We start from the raw sequence: 24,390 nt of genomic DNA, 5'->3' as shown, positions 1-24,390 counted from the left end.
AACCCCACCCTGCGCCCCTACCCGCGCAGTGCGGGTTAAGCATAATTAAAACCGAAAATTAAATAAAAAATTGGAAACCCGTGATTTTTGAGTAGGGTCGGCTCGGCTCAACCGGGTTCGGGGTGATTTCTTACAGCCCTAGTCAACGCATAGAAAAAAAATCATCTCAATCAGAAATAAAACAAAAAAATTATAGCATTTTTAATAATAAAAAAAATACTGTTCATTAATTTGAGTTCGAGTTTCTGAACTCAAGTTGAAGGGGAAACTTGAACTCGAGTTTTAGTCCCAAACTCGAGTTCAAACTTAAAAGAACATGAACTTAAATAAAGTTATAACTCGAGTTATTTTTTTTTAGTTTTTGACTCAAAAAATAGGCTACCGAACGGCCCCTTTATATCTCAAACACTAGAAACCAACACGTTCTTCGAGAAAAATTATTTTCTTTTGTCACATGGGTTTTTCTTTTTGTCTAATCTACTGTTTCTTATGCTAATTTTCTTATGGTTTTCATTTGCATTTTTTTAGATAACAACCAAAACCACCTCTAATGTTTATCAACAAAAAAAAATGTTGCATTCCATTTTTATATCTTCAAAAATATTGTACCAGTTCTATACGTTTTACGAATTGTGTCAACAAAATTTCCTCCAGATTTTAACTTGATTTATAAGCGTGTTTTAACACAAAATTTATAGAATATAAGGAATAATTTTAACATGAATTGTTAAAATTATCAACACGTTTTATAAAATATTGGGGATATGTGTGGAATTCCTGAATAGGGACAAATGTAACATTTCGAGAGAACAGCGTGAGATGATTTTGTCATTAACCTTTTTTTTAAATTTGTTTCCCTAGCATTTTGGTCTTCTTGTGATCTATATTACCTTTTTTAGTGAATGACGGAAATAACAGAAATAGAGAAGACAATTAAAATTTATTGCTGACATTAGTTTTAAGTTTAGTAATGTCATAAAACTCTTTATATGTGATTTTATGTGAGAGCTTTTTACTGTAGCAAAACTCGAATCAGCGAAACAAACGAGGCCTATTCGCTCTTCCTCTCCTCCCATCTCTTTGATCCATCTCGCACGCCCTCCCTCTTTCTCTCTCCACTCTCTCTCGCTCACCCTCTATCTCTCTCTCCTCTCTCGCCCAACCTCTCTTTCTCCTTGCTTTCTCTCTCATCTTTTATCTCCATTCTTTCCCTCATGGACTTCGAGATGATAAGTCGCGTGGAGTAACGACAATTCGATCTCGCCATTGACAACGACGCGAGCAAAGCAGCATTGCTGATGTGCCGCCATCATTTCCGTAGATGCTGACTAGAGACATCGTGGGGTGGTTTTTCGCGCATGTAGATTTTAAGGTTTGAATAGTTGGTAAATGCATATGCAAAATTTACATGATAAATGCTTCATTTACTAACGAACAGTTGTGTTTAATTTGATAAATGAAGGATTTATGTGGCAAGTGATTGATTCACTAGTAAAGTAAAGTATTTTATGATAAATTGACAATTTGTATGGTAAATTCATTATTTACGTTGTAAATGCTTTATTTACCAACACACAAAATTTTATTCAATTTGGTAAATGGAGGATTTACGTGGTAAATGATGGATTTGCTAGTCAAACAAATATTCTGATGTTATAAACAACAAATTAATTTCTTGTAAATTGTCAGTGAAATACCGAATTTGAGATTATATGGTAAATGAAGAATTTACCAAATAAATGCAACATTTGCCATATTCACACTTTCTTCACACTCTCTCTCTCTCTCATCACTATCGACGAACTCTCATCCTCTCTATCTCATCATCACTTTTGTAAGGGTAGAATTAATACACCATATATTAAATTTTTAAATTATGCTATAAATTTTTATTCATCTACTATTTACTAAACAACTAAAACTATCATGCTATTTACTACTTTAAGTTTGGAAAATTTGCTATTTATTGTAAATTTTTTTATGTGTTTCCTATCTCCGTCACTTTTAGTGCAGGTCCCACGAGACCTTATTTTTGTGAGAGAATATTTCCATCTCTCATAAATGATTTGAGTTTTTGGTGAATTTTTATGAAATAATATATTTTCTCTTAAATTTGTAGGTTATGTTTGATAGGAGAGATGGATATTGGATAGTATGAATGATAAAAAGAGTTGAAGGGAAGAAATATGCTAAGGATGTAGAGGATTATAGTAATCATTTATACTGTTTGGTAGAAGGAATGGAGAGTTGAGAATATTAATAATATTTATTTGTCTAATTAGTAAATTGTCTATTTTATTATTTGTTAATAATTCATTTGAAGGAAAAAAAAAGTTTTTTTTTTAAATTTAAATTTTAATGGATTAGCTAAATCATTATATGAATGAAAGGATCTAAACTTATAGGTTGCGTTTGGAATTGGTTTTAAAATGATTTTGTTTTTTGTATGAAAATGGAAATGAAAATGTTTTTATTTTCATTTTGAAATTATTTCTGAAAATGCATTTGGTAGTTTTATTCAGAGATTGATTTCAGTTTAAAAAAAAACTGAAACTGCGTTTGGTGACGTTTTTAAATTTAACGCTAGCAACATCGTACATGTGTTTTTCAATTGCACGTCGTTTCTAACCAGACGCCATCTCATTTTTAAGATAGCATGTCGTTTGATCACTCCACATAAATGACATGTCGTTTTTATATAACCACCGTCGTTTCTCAACCGTCAGATTTTCCAAGGCAAAAAAAAAAAAAAAATTTTTGTTTTTGTGGCCTGAACATTTGTTGTAATTTAATAACTATCAAATTGTTAAAATTATTAGATAAAATTACAAAGCAAAAGCAAAAAAAGTCCTTCATCTTTCCCTCACCCTTTCTCTTCGTCTCCTTCATTTTCTATTAAACCAGATCTAGTTTGCAAGGTAGGTGGGTAGGTGACAATGTCAGACGGGCAAGCGAGGAATTGTGATGGAAGGGACTACGAAGGAGGTGGCGAGCGACGACGAGAAGTTGCCAATCTTGAGGGCGGCAACCAGACTTGAGGGGGCCTGGGTTGGTTTATGCCGTTGGTCGCGTGAAGCCATGGCGAAGTCCGACGAGAAGAGGAAGATGATTCCGGCAAGGTCTGACGAGATCCGACTAGGCTCGACAAGATCCGGTGACTTCGTAGAGCTCCGGCGACGACCTGGGTAGGGAGGGGGTGTTTGGCAACCATGGCGGAGATGGGCAGAAAAAAAATGAACGTGGGAGACTGGTGGGCTGAAGACAGAAAACGAAAACGGAGGAGAAAATGAAAATGACTTTTTTGCGTTTTTAGATTCTCAGAAAACGACAAAAACGTTTTTGTTTTTGTTTTTTCAAACATTTTGCACCAAACGTGTTTTTCACCCGCGTTTTCAATTTTTAGCCTCGAAAAATGTAAAAAAATGAAAACGAAAACAGAAACAAACAGGGCCATAGACGCGAAGAGGGACGGGAAACTCTCCCCCTTCATGTCTCGTATCGCTCATTTTCTCCTTCTAACTAAACCCCTCTCCCTCATATCGAACATATTAGAGTCAGAATGGCGAGTCTTGCATATGGCCTACTAATTTTTTGACAACTGGATTCACGCCTCTCCCTTTTACCAAACATATGACATATTAGTTGCTATAAGTGTTAGTTTCCACCTGGACGTGCGGCTCCATGGACAATTAACGACCAAACCGCACGAGGCTGGACAAAAGGATCCTTTTGGCTGGTGACTTAAAAGGAAGAAAGTACAAATTGCACCATTCTTAGGGCGTCGGAATTGTTTGATGTCACGATTTTGTTTTTATCTCAGGAGGAAATTGTTTGATGTTACGATTGTTCGTGATATCGCCAACCGCAGTTATTTGAAGTACAATCGAAGGTAATTATCACTTTTTCTAATAGATTTTTTTATTAATAGTATTATTTTTTAATCGTTGAATTTAATCAAAATTTTATTATGTTAAAAATATGTAAAATAAATAATTTTTAATATAAATTTAGTGATTAAAAAATAAAAATTTACTCATAGAGTTCGTTTGGTACTTAGATTTATTTTCTAATTTGAATTATGATTCGTGATTCGTGGTTCGCTACAATATTTTTTTCTCATAAAAAATACACATAAATTAAAAATAATTCTAATTATATAATTTAAATCTATGAATCAAACGTCACAATAATTAGTTTATTTTTTCGCGAGTAACTCTTAAAAAAAAAAAAAAAAGAAGGAAAATAGTCGGAGTGCGAAACTCGCAATGTCGGCTCCGTGCCCTCTCTTTGCGGAGAGATGCTATATAATAAGAGGAAACATTGTCGTCCCAAAGTTAAATGCAATAGAAGACATTAGAAAATAATTCTCCAGCCTTTAAAAAAAAATACATACAATTCTCCAGAAAAAAACGAAGACAGTAGAAGGCGAAGAGGCAAGAGGGAAGGATTCTTAGCGCGGTTCCGTTCTAGGGTTTTGGAACACAGAAACTAGAAGGAGAAGAAGAAGAAACAGACGGAGAGAGAGAGAGAGAGAGAGAGAGAGAGAGAGAGAATCGGACTTTACTGTGAGTTTCCCACCAAGCTACTGAATCCCAATTTCTCCATTTTGATTCCTCAATCCGGTTCTTCACTAGCATTACTTTCACTTCCTTCGTTTTTCGTTTTCAGTAATTGTTGTTTCATTTTGTTTTTGCGAGGCTCTGTTTGTTTTGCTGGAAATTATCTTTCCAAAATTTGAGATTTTTTTTTTGGGTTTCGGTTTGCACTGATTTGTTTGTTCGTGTGGTCGTTTTATCGGGTACTTTCAGGTTGCGTTTTTTGAGATTTTGGTTCTTAAATCAGACGGTGAAATGTTTCGAATTGAGTTTCTTAATTAGTATATTGACTGTTTGTGTGCTTGGAAAACTAGGAATTTAGTGGAATTACTAGGAAAGAATGTCATTTTATAATGAAAATCTTGGGTTATTAATTTTCATAATCAGCTTATGGGAGAAATTCCCTTCATTTAGAGAGAATTTTGATATGCGAGTGATTTGTTTGTTTTATTTTGTTTGTTTTTTTTTTTTTAGGCCTAGCTATTTTGTGTATTTTATTATTAGAACCAAATGGCGTTTAAAATTAGGTTTGGAACGGTTTTATTTTGTTGGAAACTGGACTATCAGAAATTTATGTTATTCACATTTTACTTCTGGTGTAGAATTCATCTCTATTTAGTATTTACCTATTAGTTTTACAATTCTTATGTGAAATAATAGTCAAACAATCACGGATGCTTATGTTATTATTTTCTAATTATGTTTATTTTCAGTTGGTTTTGGAGGTTGTTTAATTACTCTACTGGGAAATTAGCCTGCTATATATAAGAGCATGGTAGAAGTTGAACCTGAAAAAGTTGAAGATGCCGAATTTGAATGGGGAAAGAAGAAAGGAATTGGTGGGAAGAAGAAAAGAGTTCAGTTTTATGAATCTTTTACCTACGATGGTGTGGAGTACGTTCTTTTTGATTCTGTCTATCTTTATAAAGAAGGTGAACCTGAGCCTTATATTGGTAAACTCTTAAAAATATGGGAGCATCCCGATAAGATGAGGAAAGTGAAGGTTCTATGGTTTTTCCGCCCTTGTGAGATTTTAAATTTTCTCGGAGATGAAGAACCATCTGACAATGAGTTATTTTTGGCTTCCGGTGAAGGTGTGGGCCTTTGCAACGTCAATCCTCTGGTAAGCGAGTATATTAATATGTTGATATTAACTGGGAACATGTTGAAAGGATCTATGGGAGTGGCATCCAAAAGTATAGTCGTAATATTGTTTGTCAATGTTTGGCACATGTGTGTATTTCATAATGTAATGCAATGCAACGACCTCATTTACTTTTACAATTCTACTATTAGATTATGAGCAAAACTTTCATATATTGAATCAGGAAGCTATTGCTGGGAAATGTAATGTTGTCTGCATTTCAAAAGACAACAGGAATCGTCAACCTACAGATAAAGAACTTCAAACGGCAGACTATGTATTTCGCCGGACATTTGATGTTGGGAACAGGAAAATCTTGGACGAAATAGAAGAGACAATTGCTGGGACTGATGGTATATGGACTTGTTAACCAGGTTGTTTGATCTTTGATTTGCAGCTGATGTTTTCTAGCGCTAAAATTCATTGCTTCTCTAATTGTTGCAGTTAAATCTCTACTCAACAGAGAGGATTTTGAAAAAAGTGCTGGTACTCTGAAGGTTGATTCAGGAGGGAAAGAAGTTGGTGGAACTGCTGCACAAACTGATGATACAGTGGTTTCATCTGAGACAAACTCATCCAAAAAATGTCCAGTTGTAGACACAAATGGACACTGCAGTGTTACTTTACCAAATGAAGCAGTTGAAACGAACGTTTTGTTTACTAAACACGAATCTTCGACTGCAGAAAAGACTGCTTCGGGTGTAAGTGTTGAATCAGATGATGTAGCAAAAACTAATCAGACAAAAGAAAATGTGAGAGATCACAAAGCCTTATCGGGGTCTAAAGTGGAACCTAAGCACAGTGAGGCCAAAGTTGGTAAAGTTCTTGCCGGGCAGGTTGAGAGTGAAAGAAAAGTTGAATGTGCTAAGGATTCCGTTGAATTGGATGATAGACCATCTAAGAAGGCAAAGCTTAGTTCTGAATATGTTGAGAAGAGCAAAAATAGCATGCAGCAGTCAAGATTTAAATATGATGCCAATGATGGGGAGACTTTAGCATTAACTGCTTCTGCTCTTAAACCCTCTAAGGATTCTACAGAGAAAGGCCCTTCCAAAAAGCTGAAGCCTGAGGAAAAAACAACAATGCTTAGTTCTGAGTATGTCGAGAAGAGCAAAAATAACACGCAGGATGGGGAGACTTTAGCATTAACTGCTTCTTCTCTTAAACCATCTAAGGATTTTATAGAGAAAGGACTTTCCAAAAAGCTGAAGCCTGAGGAAAAAACAACAATGCTTAGTCCTGAGTATGTCGAGAAGAGCAAAAATAGCATGCAGCAGCCAAGATTTAAATCTGCTGCCAATGATGGGGAGACTTCATTAACTGTTTCTGCTCTTAAACCCTCTAAGGATTCTACGGAGAAAGGCCCTTCCAAAAAGCTGAAGCCTGAGGAAAAAACAACAATGCTTTCTAATGGAAAATTGATTAAAGAACCTTCCCAAAAGTCTCATAATGAGGATCATAAAACTGACGGACAGAAGTTAGAAGTAACTCCGAGTCCACATGCTCTAAGTTCTAAATTGAACTATTTTGAAGAATAGTTATTTTAGGACAATTATTTTAATTTTTATATGGGGTGGTTATTTTCATGGATTTCCATTATAGTACACTTAAGGTTTTAAGGACTTACACTTTCCCCTTTTCTATATTTTGACAGGAAAGAAGGAAATGGTTTCCGGGACTTGTAAGTTCTTTTCAATTACATTTTGTTGCATTCTCTTAATTTTTATTCCAATTGTGCTAAGAAGCATTGAAGACCTTGAAAGGATCTTGAAATATTTGACTTGCAAGTTGCAATAAGTATAAATATAAAATTGAGGATATATGTGCCAAAGTTGATTTATAAGTTGGAGGCTATGGCTGTCATACCTCACCAGTACTCGTGCCTCTCAATAAATGCTAGGTTGGGCCACCGATCAAATGGACTTGCCTAGTTACCATTTTTTTACTGATTTGTACCCTTCCTTTATCTACAACCGTTAGTTTTTCTTATAAAAAAAGGTCAAGATTTGAAGAGGTATTAATGCCCAAAGGTTTAAAGTGAGGGATGGCAGCCATGCCTTAAGTTGGATTGATCTGAATGGAAGATTGAATGGATGGAATTTAGTGGGAAAGAATATAATTGATTTGTGATTTTCTATTTCTCTATTCAATGTCAGCCTTGGGAAGATAGTATGCGAACTGCATATGAGCAAAGCAGACTTGTTTTGCTTCAGAATTTGGATCCATCTTATACTTCAGCAGAAGTGGAGGTAATGTCAGCAAATTAGCCTTGGATTTTTTTTGGTGCTTTGTGGAGCATTTTCTTGTGGGTTGTCTGTTAGGTACCTGATTCTCACAGCTCAATATTCACACAGAAGAAAAAGAATAGAAGGCAATCAGAGTAGTTTTATTGATCATCACCAACACTAGCTCATAGAATTTTACAACCAAACTAAGAAAAACGTAAAGAAAACTTAGGATAGACTGGAGTATTCGAGGACTCCGGAGAACTCCTAACTTTGATGGTATTCGAGAGACCACCAGCTCTCCCTAATCTCAGTCTCCCAAAACTCTCAAAATCACAACATACCTCTAGTGAGCTACTAAGCCCTTTATTTATACTAATTCCTACTAACTCTACCAGCCCACTAACCAAACAGGTTCCCAAGTTAACGGATCCTAACATTACTCCCGCCTCAAAGAATCACCTTGTCCTCAAGGTGAAAACCAGAAAATAAAACTGCAATAGTACATCAACATGAGAAAGAACAAAGATCTTTGTGAGCTCTATGAAACAAACAGAACTTGCTTCAAATCTTCTTGATAACTTCCATGTTTTGCCAAGTTCACACTTCTCTTTGGAACCTGAATTGTGAACCACAGTGAAATCAACTAATCCAAGAAGTTCATCCAAAAACTTATCCACATAAGAATGCAAGAGCTTGATGGTTATCCCAATCAAATCATGTATACTAGTCACCCTCCTCTCACCAGCTTTATCTTGCTGCAGTTTATACTCCACCGCATCCAAGAATTTTGTCTCACTGCTCTGCAAAACACCAACAATGGAGGGAAGATGCAAGTGTACTTTCTCCATTCCTTTGTCAACATCCCCACAATTGCTAAAAACTGAACCAATAAGACCCTTCAAAATACTAGAATGGCCTCCACCTTCTTTAACTTCTTTCACTGGTGCATCAAACACATTCTCTATGGCAATATCCTTAGAAAAGTTTGACATCATTGAGATCTTGTTCCACATACCTTGAAGCCCCTCATTCTTGGCATTGGTTTGAAAGTCATCTTCATTTGCAACGCCTTGGTCCACCTTCTCGATGAGATTCTTTGAAGGAAACTCTCTTTGAGCATCAATTTGCTGATCTGAAGCAGCCCACTTGAAATTCCTATTTCATGCTCTTTATTGACTTTCAACTTGGTAGTGATATCTCTCTCAAAAACTGCATTTGATATCTTTTTCCAAGGTGCAGCAAGTACCTCGATTTGTCGTCCGGAATCAGCCTTGGTATCTGCTCGCTCTTTCGCCACGAAACTCCCATAGACGGTCTCTTCTTGCGATGATTGGAAACGCTGTAGTAAATGAGTTTTCAATTCATCCCAATTGCGGAACAGCCGACTGCCATCCTACCATTGATTCCAAACCAAAGCATCACCCTCCATGACCTCTTCTGTAGCCCATATTTTCTCTCCTTCTGTCAACCTATACAATAGAAAATAACGTTCAGCTCGAAAGACCCACTCGTCAGCATTTTCTCCGGTGAACAACGACATCTCCACTCGTTGAAAACGCCGATCCGATCGGTTTTCCCACAGTGTGTCACGCCACCTTCCCCTTCTCCTGTTCAAAACCCTAGGATCTCCTAACCAACAAGATGGCGAAACTCTATTCACCTTGCCCATATCAGATCGAAAAACCCAAGGATCAGCCCCAAAATCACTTCGTGAATTTTCACATTTTGAGGACCCGGCCCAAATTTCGCTGAAATTTCGAGACCCAGCTCCAATGGCGTCAAACTTAACCCCAATCTTGCTCGAAGTGCAACGTCCAGCCGCCACAGCGCCGAAATTGGCCCTGCACATGCCGTAATTGGAAGATCTGGTCTTTCCTTCGCCGGAATCCACATGAATATCGCCGAAATCAGGTGACCCAGTCCTAACCCGGCCGGAATCTTCCCCAACCATGACAGAATCACGAGACCCAATCCAATTCGCTACATAATCTTCCCCAAACACGCCTGAATTCCAAGACATTACCATAGACTCGTCGGAATCAGCCAAAACGGCATCTGAATGAGTTAAAACGGCATTGGAACCGCGACACCCCTTCCAAATCTGGCTGGAATTAGACTCGGACGTACCGAAATCGCGAAGCGCAGCCGTGGCGATGCTCAATTCTGTCGTGAATCTGCTGCCATTCACTTTAGATCTAGATGATCTAGCTCCAGATCGCCAAGATTTTTCCCGATCTTTGACCTCGTGCGATTCTGGATTTGGTTGCGCCCCATCTAGCGTTGTTCGTCAACGTTGACGCTCCAACTCCATCATGGTTCCGCAGTTCGAAACCATTGCTTCGTAATTCCAATCAGATCGCGGAACCCGATGTTCAGTGCTCAGATCTGATCGCGACTCCAACCAGATCGCAACGCGTTTGTTGTCGTTCGCCGGCGTTGTTCTTCTGGTTGCGACCACGTATCCTTTGTCAGCGTTATCCCACTTTCAGCTACCCAAGCTTTGCGGTCCTCCTCCTCTAACAATCGAATGATCCGCTTCACACTTTAAAGCGTCGATTCCATTTTCTCTTTCATTGATTCTATTTACTTTTTTTTTTTTTTTTTTTTCCGAGAATCGATTGCTTTGATACCAAATTGTTAGGCACTTGATTCTCACAGCTCAATATTCACATAGAAGAAAAAGAATAAAAGGCAATCAAAGTAGTTTTATTGATCATCACCAACATTAGCTCATAGAATTTTACAACCAAACTAAGAAAAACGTAAAGAAAGCTTAGGATAGACTGGAGTATTCGAGGACTCCGGAGAACTCCTAACTTTGATTGTATTTGAGAGACTGCCAGCTCTCCCTAATCTCAGTCTCCCAAAACTCTCAAAATCACAACATATCTCTAGTGAGCTACTAAGCCCTTTATTTATACTAATTCCTACTAACTCTACCAGCCCACTAACTAAATAGGTTCCCAAGTTAACGGATCCTAACATTATCATTTTTGTTTTTTATGTTGCCAGTTGCTACCTTACTATTGAAGTACTGAGAAATAACCCCTCACGTGCAAAATTATAGAAGATTCCCTTTAAGATCAAACAATTCCATCGAATTGAGTATGATTGTATGTGTGATAGCATCTACTATACCAGGAATATCAATGAACCCAATTATTGAAATTGCTCAGGATACCCTTTTTAGCTTCTAGAACCTATTTCTTAGTTCAAGATCCCTCTTACTAACTGGATCAAAGAATTAGTAGATCTGTTCCACCCAAAAGGGGAATGGGCTAGGGTTATGAACTTATAATCGATAATCTGATGATCGAGTCGATTCCATGATTATAAGTTCATTCCATACCATACCAGACCGGAATAGGGTTATATACATTCTAATTATGAGAAGGGGTCATTCGAGCGTATCTAAATAGATTGTTCTCTCCCTCTGTCTATTCCCTTTATGGCTTGTTTATTTATTTATTTTCTGTTTTTGCCTAAATTTTTATTATTAGTTTTAGGTTTTTGTATGCTATTCTTTTTCACGTTTTCATCGTTTCATGCATTACGTTTCAGGATATTGTATGGCATGGTTTCGGGGAAAGATGCACAGTGAAGATGATTCAACGGATTGTGTTTTCTAGCCCTCATTCTGGTATGAAGAGATTCGAATCGCTTGAATAATCAGAAAGAAAATTTTCTCTTTCATTTGTCAGGTTTTGGAAAACTTTTTGTGATTATGCCTTGAGTACTCCCAGAACTGACATATGAAGATTTTAGTTTGCTAATGTATATCACAACAGCAATGTTGTTGCTTGCATCCTGTGTTTCTCATAGTAATAATATCGTGTTTGTCTTGTTGCAGGTCAAGCTTTTGTTATTTTCAGTAAAAGGGAGGTAGCAGAGATGGTTGTTAGAAAATTAGACGAGAGCTGTTTGCTATTATCAGATGGGAGGTAGGCATGCAGACGATTTATGATGTCAAACAAGTTGGTCTAATATATATAGCATGAGATTCTTAGAGGATATGCTTACATTATCTCGGCGTCCCCCCTGATAGTTCCTAATTAATGAGGTGGTTTAAACATGAAACCTCAAATTTTCCACGAGGACAAGTCTCATGATTCAGCTATGAAATTAAACCTCACCTCTTCATTTGTTTCGTGGAGAAAGCATCCTGTTGGGCTTGGAGAATGCCTTTTACTATGTTTCCTCCCTCTTTTCCTTTCTACTGTATAATTAGATCAAATAAATTTATTTTTCATATTTTAAACTTGTTTACAGCATTCAGAGTGTTTTGAGTGACGATTGTATATGTTTTCTGCTAAATGAGGTGCAGGCCTCTTGTAGGCAGTTTAGGAACTCCTTGCTTCCCGGAAAAGAAGCCAAAATTTTTTGGCCATTTTGGCATTGATAAGCGCCGATACCAAATGCAGCGGGAGGAGGTAGAGTTTCTGATCTCATACTCCCCCTCTCTCTTGCGTGCTCACGCGCACACACACTCATTCACACGTGTATTCACCTAACTCAATACAAATGCATGCCCTTCTATTGTTTTATTTCCTTTTCTTTTGATACATGTGCTCTTGTTTGTATACTATGGACCAGAAAGATGCTGTATCTACTTCGCATTGTTCTCAGCCCAATACACTTGAATTTGAAATGGCACTGGAATGGTGCTTATTACAAGAAAAATCAGAGCTTTCGTGGAAGAAGTTGTACCAGGTCTTAGATTTGCCCTATACTACTACTACTACTATTATTAATAGTATGATGATGATGATGATGGCATTATGCCGAGACACCATTTCTAATCCCAACTTTTGTACCAACTAGTAAATTGCTATTCTTTTATTGGTAAGTGCAATCTCTTATTATTCATAGACCGATAGACGTGACAATCTTATAAATAACTATCAATAAAAGAATGACAACTCCTGAATTAGTAAAAAAGTTGGGATGAGAGTTTGGTGTCCCTATTATTATTATGATTATTAACATGGGAGTGTTATTTCTGCTATAATATAATTATTCATCATCATCATCATCATGGGATTGTTATTTTACTATAGTTATTTTGGATTTGTTATGTATTTGTCCGAGTTCGTTCTATTTGCTGAACCAGATCTTTTTCTTATAATTAGAAACAGGGACAGGAGTTAAAACAACTAAAGGTAAAACTCAAGGCCAGATGGCGCTAATGTTGTAAACTTGTTCTTCTTGGTAAGTTTTAAACCCAAAGCAAAGAAAGAAAGAAAAACATTTTCACTTTTAAACATCTCATGACTTCATGAAATAGCTGCCTTGTGAATTCTAATGCTGCATTATCTTCTATTAGGTTTCCCGTTTTGCTATTGGATTGGAAATCATGAGAAGGCATCCCTCTCCTAGAGCTTTTTTGTCCAGAAGTCGGTCAAATTTTGAGGATTCCCACCGTCTCATCAGATATCAAAATCCATTATGGGTAATGATCTGAATCTCGTACCCTTTTGAGCAAGATCTCTCTTAGATCTATGGAAAAATATCTCATTGCTCATTTCGTCTGCTTGAACAATTAAAATATGATAGTAGATACACATATGGGAGTTTGGTTAAAAACTTCTACTAGACGCATTTTTCACCTTATTTGCTTTTGGTGTCACCATCCATACATTGGCATAACGTCCCGTGACATGTCTAATTTCTTTTAATATTTACGGGAGGCCATTTGGTAGTGTTGGGCTGACATTGCTCAAGTTGAAATCGTAAGGGTTTTTTTGTAGTGATCTTAAAGTTTGAGGGTCTTATAGAATAAAGAGTAAAGTTAAAACATTGCAGGAAACTAAGAAGCACATAGATGAGAGGATACGCCGGAAGACATAGCCAGGGAGTGCAATTGGAGTAATACTAGAGGTTAGGCCATGCAATATAAATAGAGGGATTATGGGATATAAGTGGAGGGTCCTAGGACAGAGCTTATAGACTATAAAGTGAAGAGCCATATGGATTTGGAAATTCCAATTGTGCCATCTACTTGGCGTAGAGGTTATGGAATACTAACTCGTCTCATCAACATGGTTATACATTTATAACCTTATTCCTTGGATATCCACTACATAAAGAATATGTTAGGTAAAACTTTGTGAGGAGATAACCTTGTGAGACCACTGAGTCCGCTTGGTCTAGTGGCACCGGGAGGTTCAGGTGGGATGGGGTTTGGGGGAGGTTGCGGGTTCGATCCGTTGTTGTATTAAAAAAAAAACCCTTAAGACAAAAGACAAGTTTGACCTTATCAGAAAAACACAACGGAATATATTAGTTGAAACTTGGCAAGCAGATAACCTTCTGAGATAAAGTACAATTTTGTCCTTATCGGAAAACACAATGGAACAAAACCTTGGAAGGGGCCAAAGAGTACATAACTTTTGTAGTTAACTCCTCTTATTGGACGAATTGCAATCTCGTCCACAACTTAAGTGAAATGTGCTCGAATCTATCACCTCTAATTTGACCTTTTAGTTATGCGATACATGTTGCACCTCCTCGCATAATCTCTCATATATTGGTTTCGTATTGAAGAGCATCGAGAATTACTCAAAACCAAAATTACGAAGAAGGGCTTTCTATGTTGACATTCGACAATAACTTGACAATATTTCTCTAAAATATTGGTGGAACATCCCAATATTTTGGAAAATATGTAAGGCCGAAACATCGTTGATACTATCGAGGAATTGATGTTCTTTCGATCTTCCAAAAACAGAATCCCTTGTTTATTCATATCGATACTCATTGATACGTAATAGTCTTGATGAAACATCAATGAAACCAAGGGTACTTATATTTCATGAGTTAATTTAGTTCTAGCAATGGTTTGCTTCGTACAGGAGTAAGATATTAAAAAAATTGCATTTCACATCAGAATAGTACATACACCAGTTCAGACGCGAAAACCCCTAATGCATTTAGCGACTCAACCCTCCACTACAAATCAATACCACCAATAAGTTCGATTAAAGCGTTCAAGGGGATAATACGTGTATTGAGTTCCAATTACAGGAAACTTAAGTCACACAACTATTTAAGCACACAAATGACTCTTTCAAACACACTACTATACTAGTTGGATAACTCTGATCAATTGAGATTGAGAGACCAAAAGCACACTTTATGGGGGATAAATAAAATTCAATATTTTTAGAGCAACTAATCCTAATTTTTAGTTACTTGAGTTACACGACTTAGTTAAAAGAAATTGATACCCAAATTGTCAAACATTTGCAATTAAAGGAATATTTCTAATTTTCGCCACTTTTCGGATGGTTTTATGCAAGTTGACCTTCATATGTGGTTATTTTGCATGGATAAAACTTAAATACTCCACTTCTTGTGTAATGGGGACAAAATCCATAAAAAAGAAAAGAAAAAAGAAATGTTTTTTCGCCACTTTTTGGATGGTTTTATGCTAGTTGACCTTCATATGTGGTTATTTTGCATGGATAAAACTTAAATACCCCACTTCTTGTCTAATGGGGACAAAATCCATAAAAAAGAAAAGAAAAAAGAAATGTATTTTCGCCACTTTTTGGATGGTTTTATGCTAGTTGACCTTCATATGTGGTTATTTTGCATGGATAAAACTTAAATACCCCACTTCTTGTGTAATGGGGACAAAATCCATAAAAAAAGAAAAGAAAAAAGAAAGGTACAAACCCAAAGGGAAGTGGAGAGAAGCAAACCTTGTGCAAATCCTAAGAGAGAGGAGCTGCTGCCTAGCTCTCCCATTGCGAGATCACTGCGAGGCCATTGTCACTATGAAGATTCGTCACCATCGTGTCGTCGCCCTGATCAACTTTGCGCGCCCATGACATATTTTTTCCCTCGTGCTCTTTTCTCTTCTATCTATTAAGGGAGTGTAGTAAATAACAGATTTAAGAAACTAAATTAAGTAAATAGTTACACCAAGCCTACAACTCCATATTGATATGTTTAGTCCGACTCAAACTTACAGCTCTAGTTATCATACTGTCTGGCCGTAGGTTTAAATTGCTTGTCCCGTCATGCATTATGGGCGGTTTCGCTTAGGGCTTTTCTTAAACTGTCAATTTACAAAATCAAATTGTCCCTGCCAAGTATTACTTATTTTCCTATTATATATGTGTTTGATCTATTCTGATAAAAAAATAGTTATGAAGAGGAGGTTAATAATAGAAAAATTACTTATAAAAGGATAGTTTTGCACTTTTCCTAAAAAATAACCATAAAATTACCTACAATAATACATGTTTTTCTAAATATTTTCCAAGTCTTTTCCAACAAGTCCCAATGTTTTTCTATTTTCTTTTTTCCTTTAAATTTATAATTTAAATAATATTATTAATTATTGAACCGCGGCACACAATTCTTTTGCGAATGCTCTCTCAAATGTTTCCATTCCTGCCTCTGTAAGCAAAGAGGTTTCAAGATACCGGGCGACCAAGTGAAAGTGAACGACCCCGAGCAAATCTTCTAGAGAGTAAATTAATTAGAATGATACATAAAAAGATATTGTAAAAATGGGTTAAGGATACCATCAAGATCTTTTTTAAGAATACTCGTTTTTAACGTGCGTGATTCATTTAAAATGACAGTTATATAAATTATTCACAAAAAAGAGAAATAGGAAAAAATGACATATAAGAAATGAAGACAAAAAGGGGAAAATGATTTGAAACAAAAGGAAACAAAGAGACTTTAACTTATTTTGTTGTATTTTAAATTAGTTATATTTTGTTTTGTCGAATTTATTTTTTATTTAATTTGGTTTGAGCTTATTTTATTTGTGTATTTTTTATTAATTTGATTCTTTGTTCAAATTATTTATACTATTTTTATCTGAGTAGAATTTGAAATTTGGTGCAAAATGGTGTGAAAACGGACAAAATTTGAAGCAAAAAACTTAAAAAAAAAGGATTTCAACTTATTATGTTGTATTTTCAATCAGTTTTATTTTGTTTTGTTTAATTTATTTTTTATTTAATTTGGTGTGATCTTATTTTATTTTAGTGTATTTTTTATTAATTTGATTTTTTATTCAAATTATTTATAACATTTTTATCTTGGTAGTTTTGGAAATCTGGTGCAAAACAGTGTTAAAACGGACAAATCGAATCACAAATCAATTCGGAGTAATAATAAATATAAATAATAATAATTAAATAAAATTGGGAATAATTTCAACCGTCGGATGGAAATCACGGACAACATATAGATGCGTTCGTGAATAGCACCCTAGGCAGAGGCGTGTCTGCTACAGGCTTGGCAGATCTGTGTGTTGGGTGGGCTTCGCCACTTTCTCGTGCCAACCAGTCACCACGTGACACGTGGCTTATCTGTAAACAATTATCCTTTTTTGCGTGAGATTTGCCACAATGCACCCCTTTCGTATTTGTTTATACAATATAATAGTCACACCAAACATTATATTATTGTATTATTATGCAATACGGTGTTCTAATACGGTTAGTACTGGAACTTTGGGTTGGTGGGCCTCTTCGAAGCCCGAATTTTTCGAGCTTGGCGGGCAGGGACCCATGGCCACCCGTTCAAGCACAAATCAGGCTCGGCCTCGGGTTGCCCGAGAAGCAATCACATGCCGGAAGCCCACCGCCGAATTGGTGCTCCTGACCATCGACTGCCAATTTTTTTTTTAATTTTTTTTCCCTTCGGCCCAAATGCTCGACTTGCCCGAAGCTCGATCAACGGTTAGTTTTTTCAAATTTGGCGCCCGACCCACCGCCCTAAAGTCCGACCACCAACGGCTCTTTTTTTGACCGTTGCCCGATTTTCGGCCTGAACCCGACCCGCCAATTCTAAAAATAGCCGTTGGATCCGAATTTGGGGAAAAAAATCAATTTTTTAACAAAGAGATGAAAACCCGCATTCATTCATGAATGTTTTCGGGTTGAAGAAGAAGACGACTCAAACAGAAGCTGAGAGTGGATCTTCATCAATAGGTGGTGGCGGTGGCGGTGGCTTCAACGAGCTTATGGCGTACCTCAGTAAGAGCTTAGTAGTTGACGGTAGTGAAAAATTGTTTGATTTAGTTCAATGGTGGAGGGCACGAGCATTAACTTGGCCAGTCCTAACTCGATTAGTAATGGATATTTTTTCGATCCCAGTCTCCACTGTTTCATTCGAATAAGCCTTCCAGTACGACCGAACGAATACTTGAGAAACATCGAAACGCATCGCAAAGGGACATTGTTGAAGCTTTGGTGTGCATTAAGGATTATGATCGTGCTGATCAACGTTTACAAGACACAATTTTGCCGGCAAGCCATGAATAGATAGATGAATTTAATAGATTAACATTTCGCTTTGAAGACGATCCTTCAGCTTCAAATTAAATTGTAATTTCTAAATATTTATTTGCTTTGGACATTGTAATTGTAATATTTAGACTTTGTAAGTTTGTAAAATTTGTAATTCGTCACAAAATGATTTACACTCATTTTTTCTTATTAAGTTTTTATCTCAATTGAGTTTTTCTTGGTAAGATTTTTAACGAGGCAATAATAAATTACAAATTTAAAAATTAATTTTTTAAATTGTGTTAATAGTATGTGTTGATTTTAATTTTTTTTTATAATTTTAACACAAAATAACTTAATAATTATTTATATACAAATAAAATTAATAAATAATAGTATATTATATATAATATATATACAATATTATAAAAATTAAAAAATATAATAAAAAATATATTTTTTTCAGGTACATTTGGGCGGGCTCAGGCAGCTAAGACCAGGCCCGCGGCCTGTTCGAGGGTCTTCTCGGGCTCGGGGCGAACGGCCCAAATTTTTCAGGCAAGCGGGTTTGGGTGTCGGGTACAAATTCAATTTTTTCAGACAGTCACAGACGGCCCGTATAAAGTTTCAACACTAAATACGGTTAAACAAACATACTCATAGGATACTTTCACTATAAGGTAACCAAAATGATTTTTCCTTTGTGTTTGGGTTGGCTTAGAACTGACGTACAAAACCGAGACATAAGTCTACAATGTGGTTATTGATGACTATTCTAATTTGTGACGTACCCATAAAACTTGATAGTTTTATTTTATTATTATTATTTTTTGCGTATATTAGAAAACATAACAATGTTGAGTGATTTGTTGATTTTCCTTATGACGAACTTGTGCATCTAAGAAGTGGTGTAGTCTAAAAAGTGGGGTTTTTTTTTTTTTTTTTTTTTTTTTTTTTTTTTTTTTGGAGGGGGAACAATAAGAAGTGGTCTAGTTGTAACTGTAGAGGTCATCTCGTTTTTTCTCCTTGTTGCGCAATTAATAATGTTTAATTAAATGATACCAAACGTAGCCAAAGTTTTCAGCTTTTTATTCATTAACGCACGTGTTACATTATTCAATATCAACATGAATGTCCTCTCCCCCCCATGCTCATGTGATTTTGCCCTCTCTTCATGTGATGGCTTTTCAGTGCTAACTTTCATAATCTTTGGCAGGACAGAAAGCATGTAAAATGCACTCGGGTCCCTCATGAGGCGTGTTTTTCGGTTGAGGCATATGTTTCCTCTCGAGTCATGTTTTGGTGCAACAACTTAATACAAAATCCATGCTTCATAGTGGGTTAATGGTAAGTTATTTTTTGTATCATGTTATTGTGATGTTGTAATTTTTACCGGTCAACAAATGGTTGGAATCTTTTATGGTTGTAAATCAGAACGAAGAAAAGGTTTCCTGGCAAAAGGTTCCTCCTCTTTTTTCCCTTCTACAGTCTCGCTTCATGCTATTTTTTAATATTCTTCAAGATGACTAATTCGTATAGTTTCCTGAACTTCTAGAAATTATTTGTCAATTTTAAAGTCGAGAATTAAAACTGTCAAAAATTAAAAATTTAATGATTAATATATCAAAATTAAAATTTAGAGATCAAAATGTCACTATGTTTAAAATTTAAAAATTGAAAGTGTCAATTACAAGAAGTCTTTAGGCACGGCCATACATAACAAAGAAATCACAATCAGAAAGGGTAAATAATTAGCTAGAGCAGTAGGTGCTGTAGCGAAATTGATTGTAAAAAAGGAGAAATTAACCACATTAAAATTTCTTTTTGGGGAGGTCTGTTTGATACCAAAAACTGTTCAGCAATAGTTGGAGAAGTGGATAATGTTGGGGTGAATTAGAAAAGTTTGAGTAGAGTCGGATTTAAATGTTGACTAGGTAAGCTTCATGTAGTAAGAGTAGTTATGAATCCTGTAGATCATCCCCATGGAGTTGGTGAAGTGATGTACTTCCATGATCTATCCCTCGACAGTGCATCGTAACAACAAATATTTATGGGACATCAAATGTTATGAAGGAAAATATGGTTGATCTTTAGAAAAAGAAAATAAATGGTTGATCCTTGATATCGACTGCAAAGACAAAGCCAAGCCAAGTGGCCCAAGACATGACGAGGTTGAAACGGACACTTTTTGATTAGAAACATGAACAACAAAGGCTTCAAAGGCTAGAAATGAAAAAAGGGGGAACAAAAAACGGGCAAAAAGGACGGCGCTTGCTAACGTGATTCTTTGAAAGGTAATCTGGTGCAAACAAAAAATGTCAACATTTTTGCTAAAAGTAACTGTCTTTTCTTAAAATTTCAGGTCCTTATAAAAAAAGGAATCTCTCTCTCTCTCTCTCTCTCCCCCAAGGATAGACAATCCTAATTAAAAAAGACCTTACATGTTTTTGTTTTTTTCGTTTTAGAATTGCGTGTTACAGTTATTGTTTAACGTTTACTATCTTTTTCATAGTATACAATCTTCAATTTTTCTTGTCACGAGGACGGCTTATTAGGAATCATTTATTTATTTAACCTCTACAAAGAAAGAAAATGAGTTATTAATGGGACGTTTGGTTCATGAATTTAAAATTATGATTCAGAATTATTCTCATTTTACGTGTATTTTTTGTGAGAAAAAATATTGTAACGAACCACGACTTATGATTCAAATCATGGTACGAATCTCCCTTCTAAACGTCCTCTAAATGATCCTAATCCTTCAATGCATTTATTCTACAAATAATAATAATGTGTTTAAGAATGAAGAATTTTTTTCTGTCTGAGCTCCTACTTGAGATTTGATATACAACTCGGACCCACTCTCATGCATTTAAAAAATAAATAAATGAAAAATGAAAAAATAATTGCGCCTGATCTTAAAAATCGTACAAAATTATGAGGCAAATAATAGCAGACTATTATATCTATCTATTATGATGTTGGCTAGTTGGACGGGTTCAGAATCTAAATCTAAACTCTTCACAAGGAAAAAGAGAAAGGAAAAGAAAATAAAAACAAAACAAGGGAAAAAGAAAAAAGTTGAATCATAATTGAAGAGTTAAATTATTCAAACCATGATCTTATTCTTTTTGTCCTTTTGCAATATTGAATGAACTTCTTGGCTCTTGCCAATAAAGTCTCTTCTTTATCGTCATCGACTTGAGTTGAAAAGTTTCTTTTTTAAACCATATTTGGTGGCTGAAAATTCACGTTTGTTGTTGAAGAATTTTATAAGTTAGGGTTAACGAAGGATTAAGGAATGTCTTCAACAGTTGTTTTCGGATGCGTCATCACATGTCATGCTCACCGCCGGAAACACAGAAAATGCATCCTATTTAAACCTTTTTTTTTTTTTTTTTTGGCCCTTTTCATACCAGACATAAGTTTCGTCTAAGGACCGATAAGACCAAGCTGTCGCATGTAATATAAAGAATTGGAAAATATAAATACTATTTGTTAAATCTAACGTCAACATTTAAAAAAAAAGAGATAAATATTTATATGAGTTTAGATTTTTATTTTTTATTTTTAATTAATATTTTTTTTAGTTAAATAACTATTTTAATTGAAAAAAATTAAAAATTTAGACTGATGCACTTAAAAAGTAAAATTCAACAATTTTCTCTTAAAAAAATGTAACAATGGTCTAAATTAGATGTGTTAATTTAGATTAAATTCGATGAGTCGACCTGAAAATTAGGAGACGTTTGGTTCATAGATTAAAATTATAAGATTATAATTATTTTTTATTTACGTATATTTTTTATGAGAAAAAATATTATAACAAACCACAAATTATAATTTAAATCGAGGTACGAATTCTCGAATCAAATAACTCCTCCGTTTGTTTGGGCTTAAAGATCCAGGCTCGAAAGTGAAATTAGATACCACTACCCGGTTAACCTGTAAGTATTATTATTATTATTATTATTATTATATAAAATTTTAGGTCAGGTCTGGACTAATCATAGGTCGACTTTTTACTTAAACCTTGCCTCCTTTTTATTTTTTTTTCGGACCCACCCGATTTCACAATCTGATAAACTGAATTAACACCTAGATAGTACTACTTCTTTAATGTCATACATATTCATTTATGTATGTATGCACACACATATATATATGCATATGATATTAGTAAATCCATACAAGGTGTTAAATAAAACCAATTACAACGATGAATAATATCTTTGGGCCTGTTCGGCAATTATAAGAGCTTGTTTTTTGAGTGAAAAATTTTAAAAAAGGTAACTTGAGTTATAATTTTATTTGAGTTCATGTTCTTTTAAATTTAAACTCGAGTTCAAACTCGAGTTTAGAACTAAAACTCGAGTTCAAATTTCCCTTTTAACTCAAGTTCAGAAACTCGAACTCAAATTAATGAACAATATTTTTTCTATTCTTAAAAATGCAATAACTTTTTCGTTTTAATTATGATTGAGATGATTTTTTTTATGCGTTGACAACGAAAAGACGAATAAAACCCGACCCATATACCATATTAAAAATTTTCATCAACATTGAGTTTTTATTAAAATACAAATTCAAGTTTTGACTCATTCAAACACAAACTCAAAAAGATTCTTATCTCAAACCATAACTCAAATGTTCACAACCAAACACAAACTCAAGTTACAAGTTCAACTCAAGTTATAACTCAAATTCAACTCAAGAATTATACTCAAGTTAAACTCCAAAAGAACAAGCCATTTTTTGAGTGAAAAACTCAAAAAAAGTAACTCGAGTTACAACTTTATTCGAGTTCATGTTCTTTTAAGTTTGAACTCGAGTTTGGGACTAAAACTCGAGTTCAAGTTTCCCCTTCAACTCGAGTTCAAAAACTCGAACTCAAGTTAATGAACAATATTTTTTTTATTCTTAAAAATCCTATAACTTTTTCGTTTTAATTCTGATTGAGATGATTTTTTTTCCTATGCGTTGACAACGAAATAACGAATAAAACTAGACCCATATACCCTATTAAAATTTTTCATTAGCATTGAGTTTTTCTTAAAATACTATCTAAATACAAATTCAAGTTTTGACTTACTCAAACACAAATTCAAAAAGATTCTTCTCTCAAACCATAACTCAAATGTACACAACCAAACACAAACTCAAGTTACAACTTCAACTTAAATTATCACTCAAACTCAATTCAAAATCTACACTCAAATTACATAACTCAAAAATGTCAAAAGAACATGCCCAATTATTATTAGTAGTTGTTGACACCACAAAAAGTATGAGGACTAGAGGGATGATTTACATTTTTATCTTTACTCTTTCTAAATCTATTATAATATCATTTGTGATTTAGAAAACAACTATAGAGTCACTAGTAGGCACTAAATACTAAGAAGCATATCACTACAAGAAAATGGGGTTTTTGCGACGACAAAAAGTCATCGCAAAAAACTGAATGTCGTCGCAAATAACATTTTTTGTGACGATAAATTGTCGTCGTAAATAATTCATCGCAAATAAATTATTTGCGACGACACAATATTGTCGCAAATGTATTTGCGACCATAATCGTCGCAAATTTCTCGTGATATGATCCATTTTTGCGACGACATTTCAAATTATCGTCGCAAATAAGCCTATTTTTTGTGACAAAAAATTTTAAAAAGTCGTCGCAAAAACACCGAATTTAATTTTTTTTATAAGTTTTAAAAAATGCCACCCTGCGCGCGCCAGTGCCACCCTGCGTCCGCGCTCGTGCCCTTTTTTGGCCCCAAGCGCGCGCGCCCGTGCCACCCCCGCGCGCGCCAGTGCCACCCCGCGCGCGGGCAAGTGCCTCCTCAGAAGCACGTGATACTCCATTAATTCACCCCAATCAACAGAAATCAAAATTCAATTTTTTTTCATAAAATTGACACATTAAAAAAAACAGCTAAGGATGAAGTCATTATTTACCTAAGGCCTCGGTCGATGACGCAACCGAGCTCGAGGCGGCTTGGCTGGGGCGGCCGGGCTCGAAGGAGGGATCGGCCACGGGAGAGAACTCGGTGAAGATGGAAAGCGAGCCCTCGTTGGGGCGGTCGCGGTAGGGCTGGGTGAGCTGAGCAGTCATGGCGGGGGGGGGCGGCGGGAGGGGCGGCGGGGGCCCGGGGGGGGGGGAG

The 24,390-nt window shown here is 35.6% G+C and overlaps 1 protein-coding gene across 7 annotated transcripts; it reads left to right on the top strand.

Moving 5' to 3' along the window:
- The first annotated feature begins 4,267 nt into the window (after nt 1-4,267).
- Nucleotides 4,268-19,674, top strand: LOC21402820 (protein ANTI-SILENCING 1). 7 transcript variants are annotated; one of them, XR_002903609.1, is made up of 14 exons: nt 4,268-4,622; nt 5,309-5,718; nt 5,924-6,092; nt 6,184-7,223; nt 7,394-7,420; nt 7,896-7,988; nt 11,529-11,607; nt 11,818-11,908; nt 12,286-12,397; nt 12,561-12,677; nt 13,097-13,175; nt 13,291-13,416; nt 18,690-18,903; nt 19,445-19,674. XR_002903609.1 is itself a non-coding variant. In XM_024175881.1 (12 exons), exons 2-11 carry the CDS (start codon nt 5,368-5,370, stop codon nt 13,151-13,153), a joined length of 2,136 nt encoding a protein of 711 aa, XP_024031649.1. In that variant the 5' UTR covers nt 4,268-4,565; nt 5,309-5,367; the 3' UTR covers nt 13,154-13,175; nt 13,291-13,664. The 7 variants fall into 7 exon arrangements, 4 of the variants coding, with proteins under 4 accessions (XP_024031649.1, XP_024031650.1, XP_024031648.1 ...); XR_002903610.1 differs by having other exon boundaries at nt 19,440-19,674; XR_002903612.1 differs by lacking the exons at nt 18,690-18,903; nt 19,445-19,674 and having other exon boundaries at nt 12,565-12,677; nt 13,291-13,664.
- The last annotated feature ends 4,716 nt before the right edge of the window (nt 19,675-24,390 follow it).

The sequence above is a fragment of the Morus notabilis genome, unplaced genomic scaffold (genome assembly GCF_000414095.1).
Source record: "Morus notabilis unplaced genomic scaffold, ASM41409v2 Scaffold848, whole genome shotgun sequence".
Lineage (NCBI taxonomy): Eukaryota > Viridiplantae > Streptophyta > Magnoliopsida > Rosales > Moraceae > Morus > Morus notabilis.
Note: the sequence above shows the minus strand (reverse complement) of the source record. Positions and strands in the feature narration are given on the sequence as shown.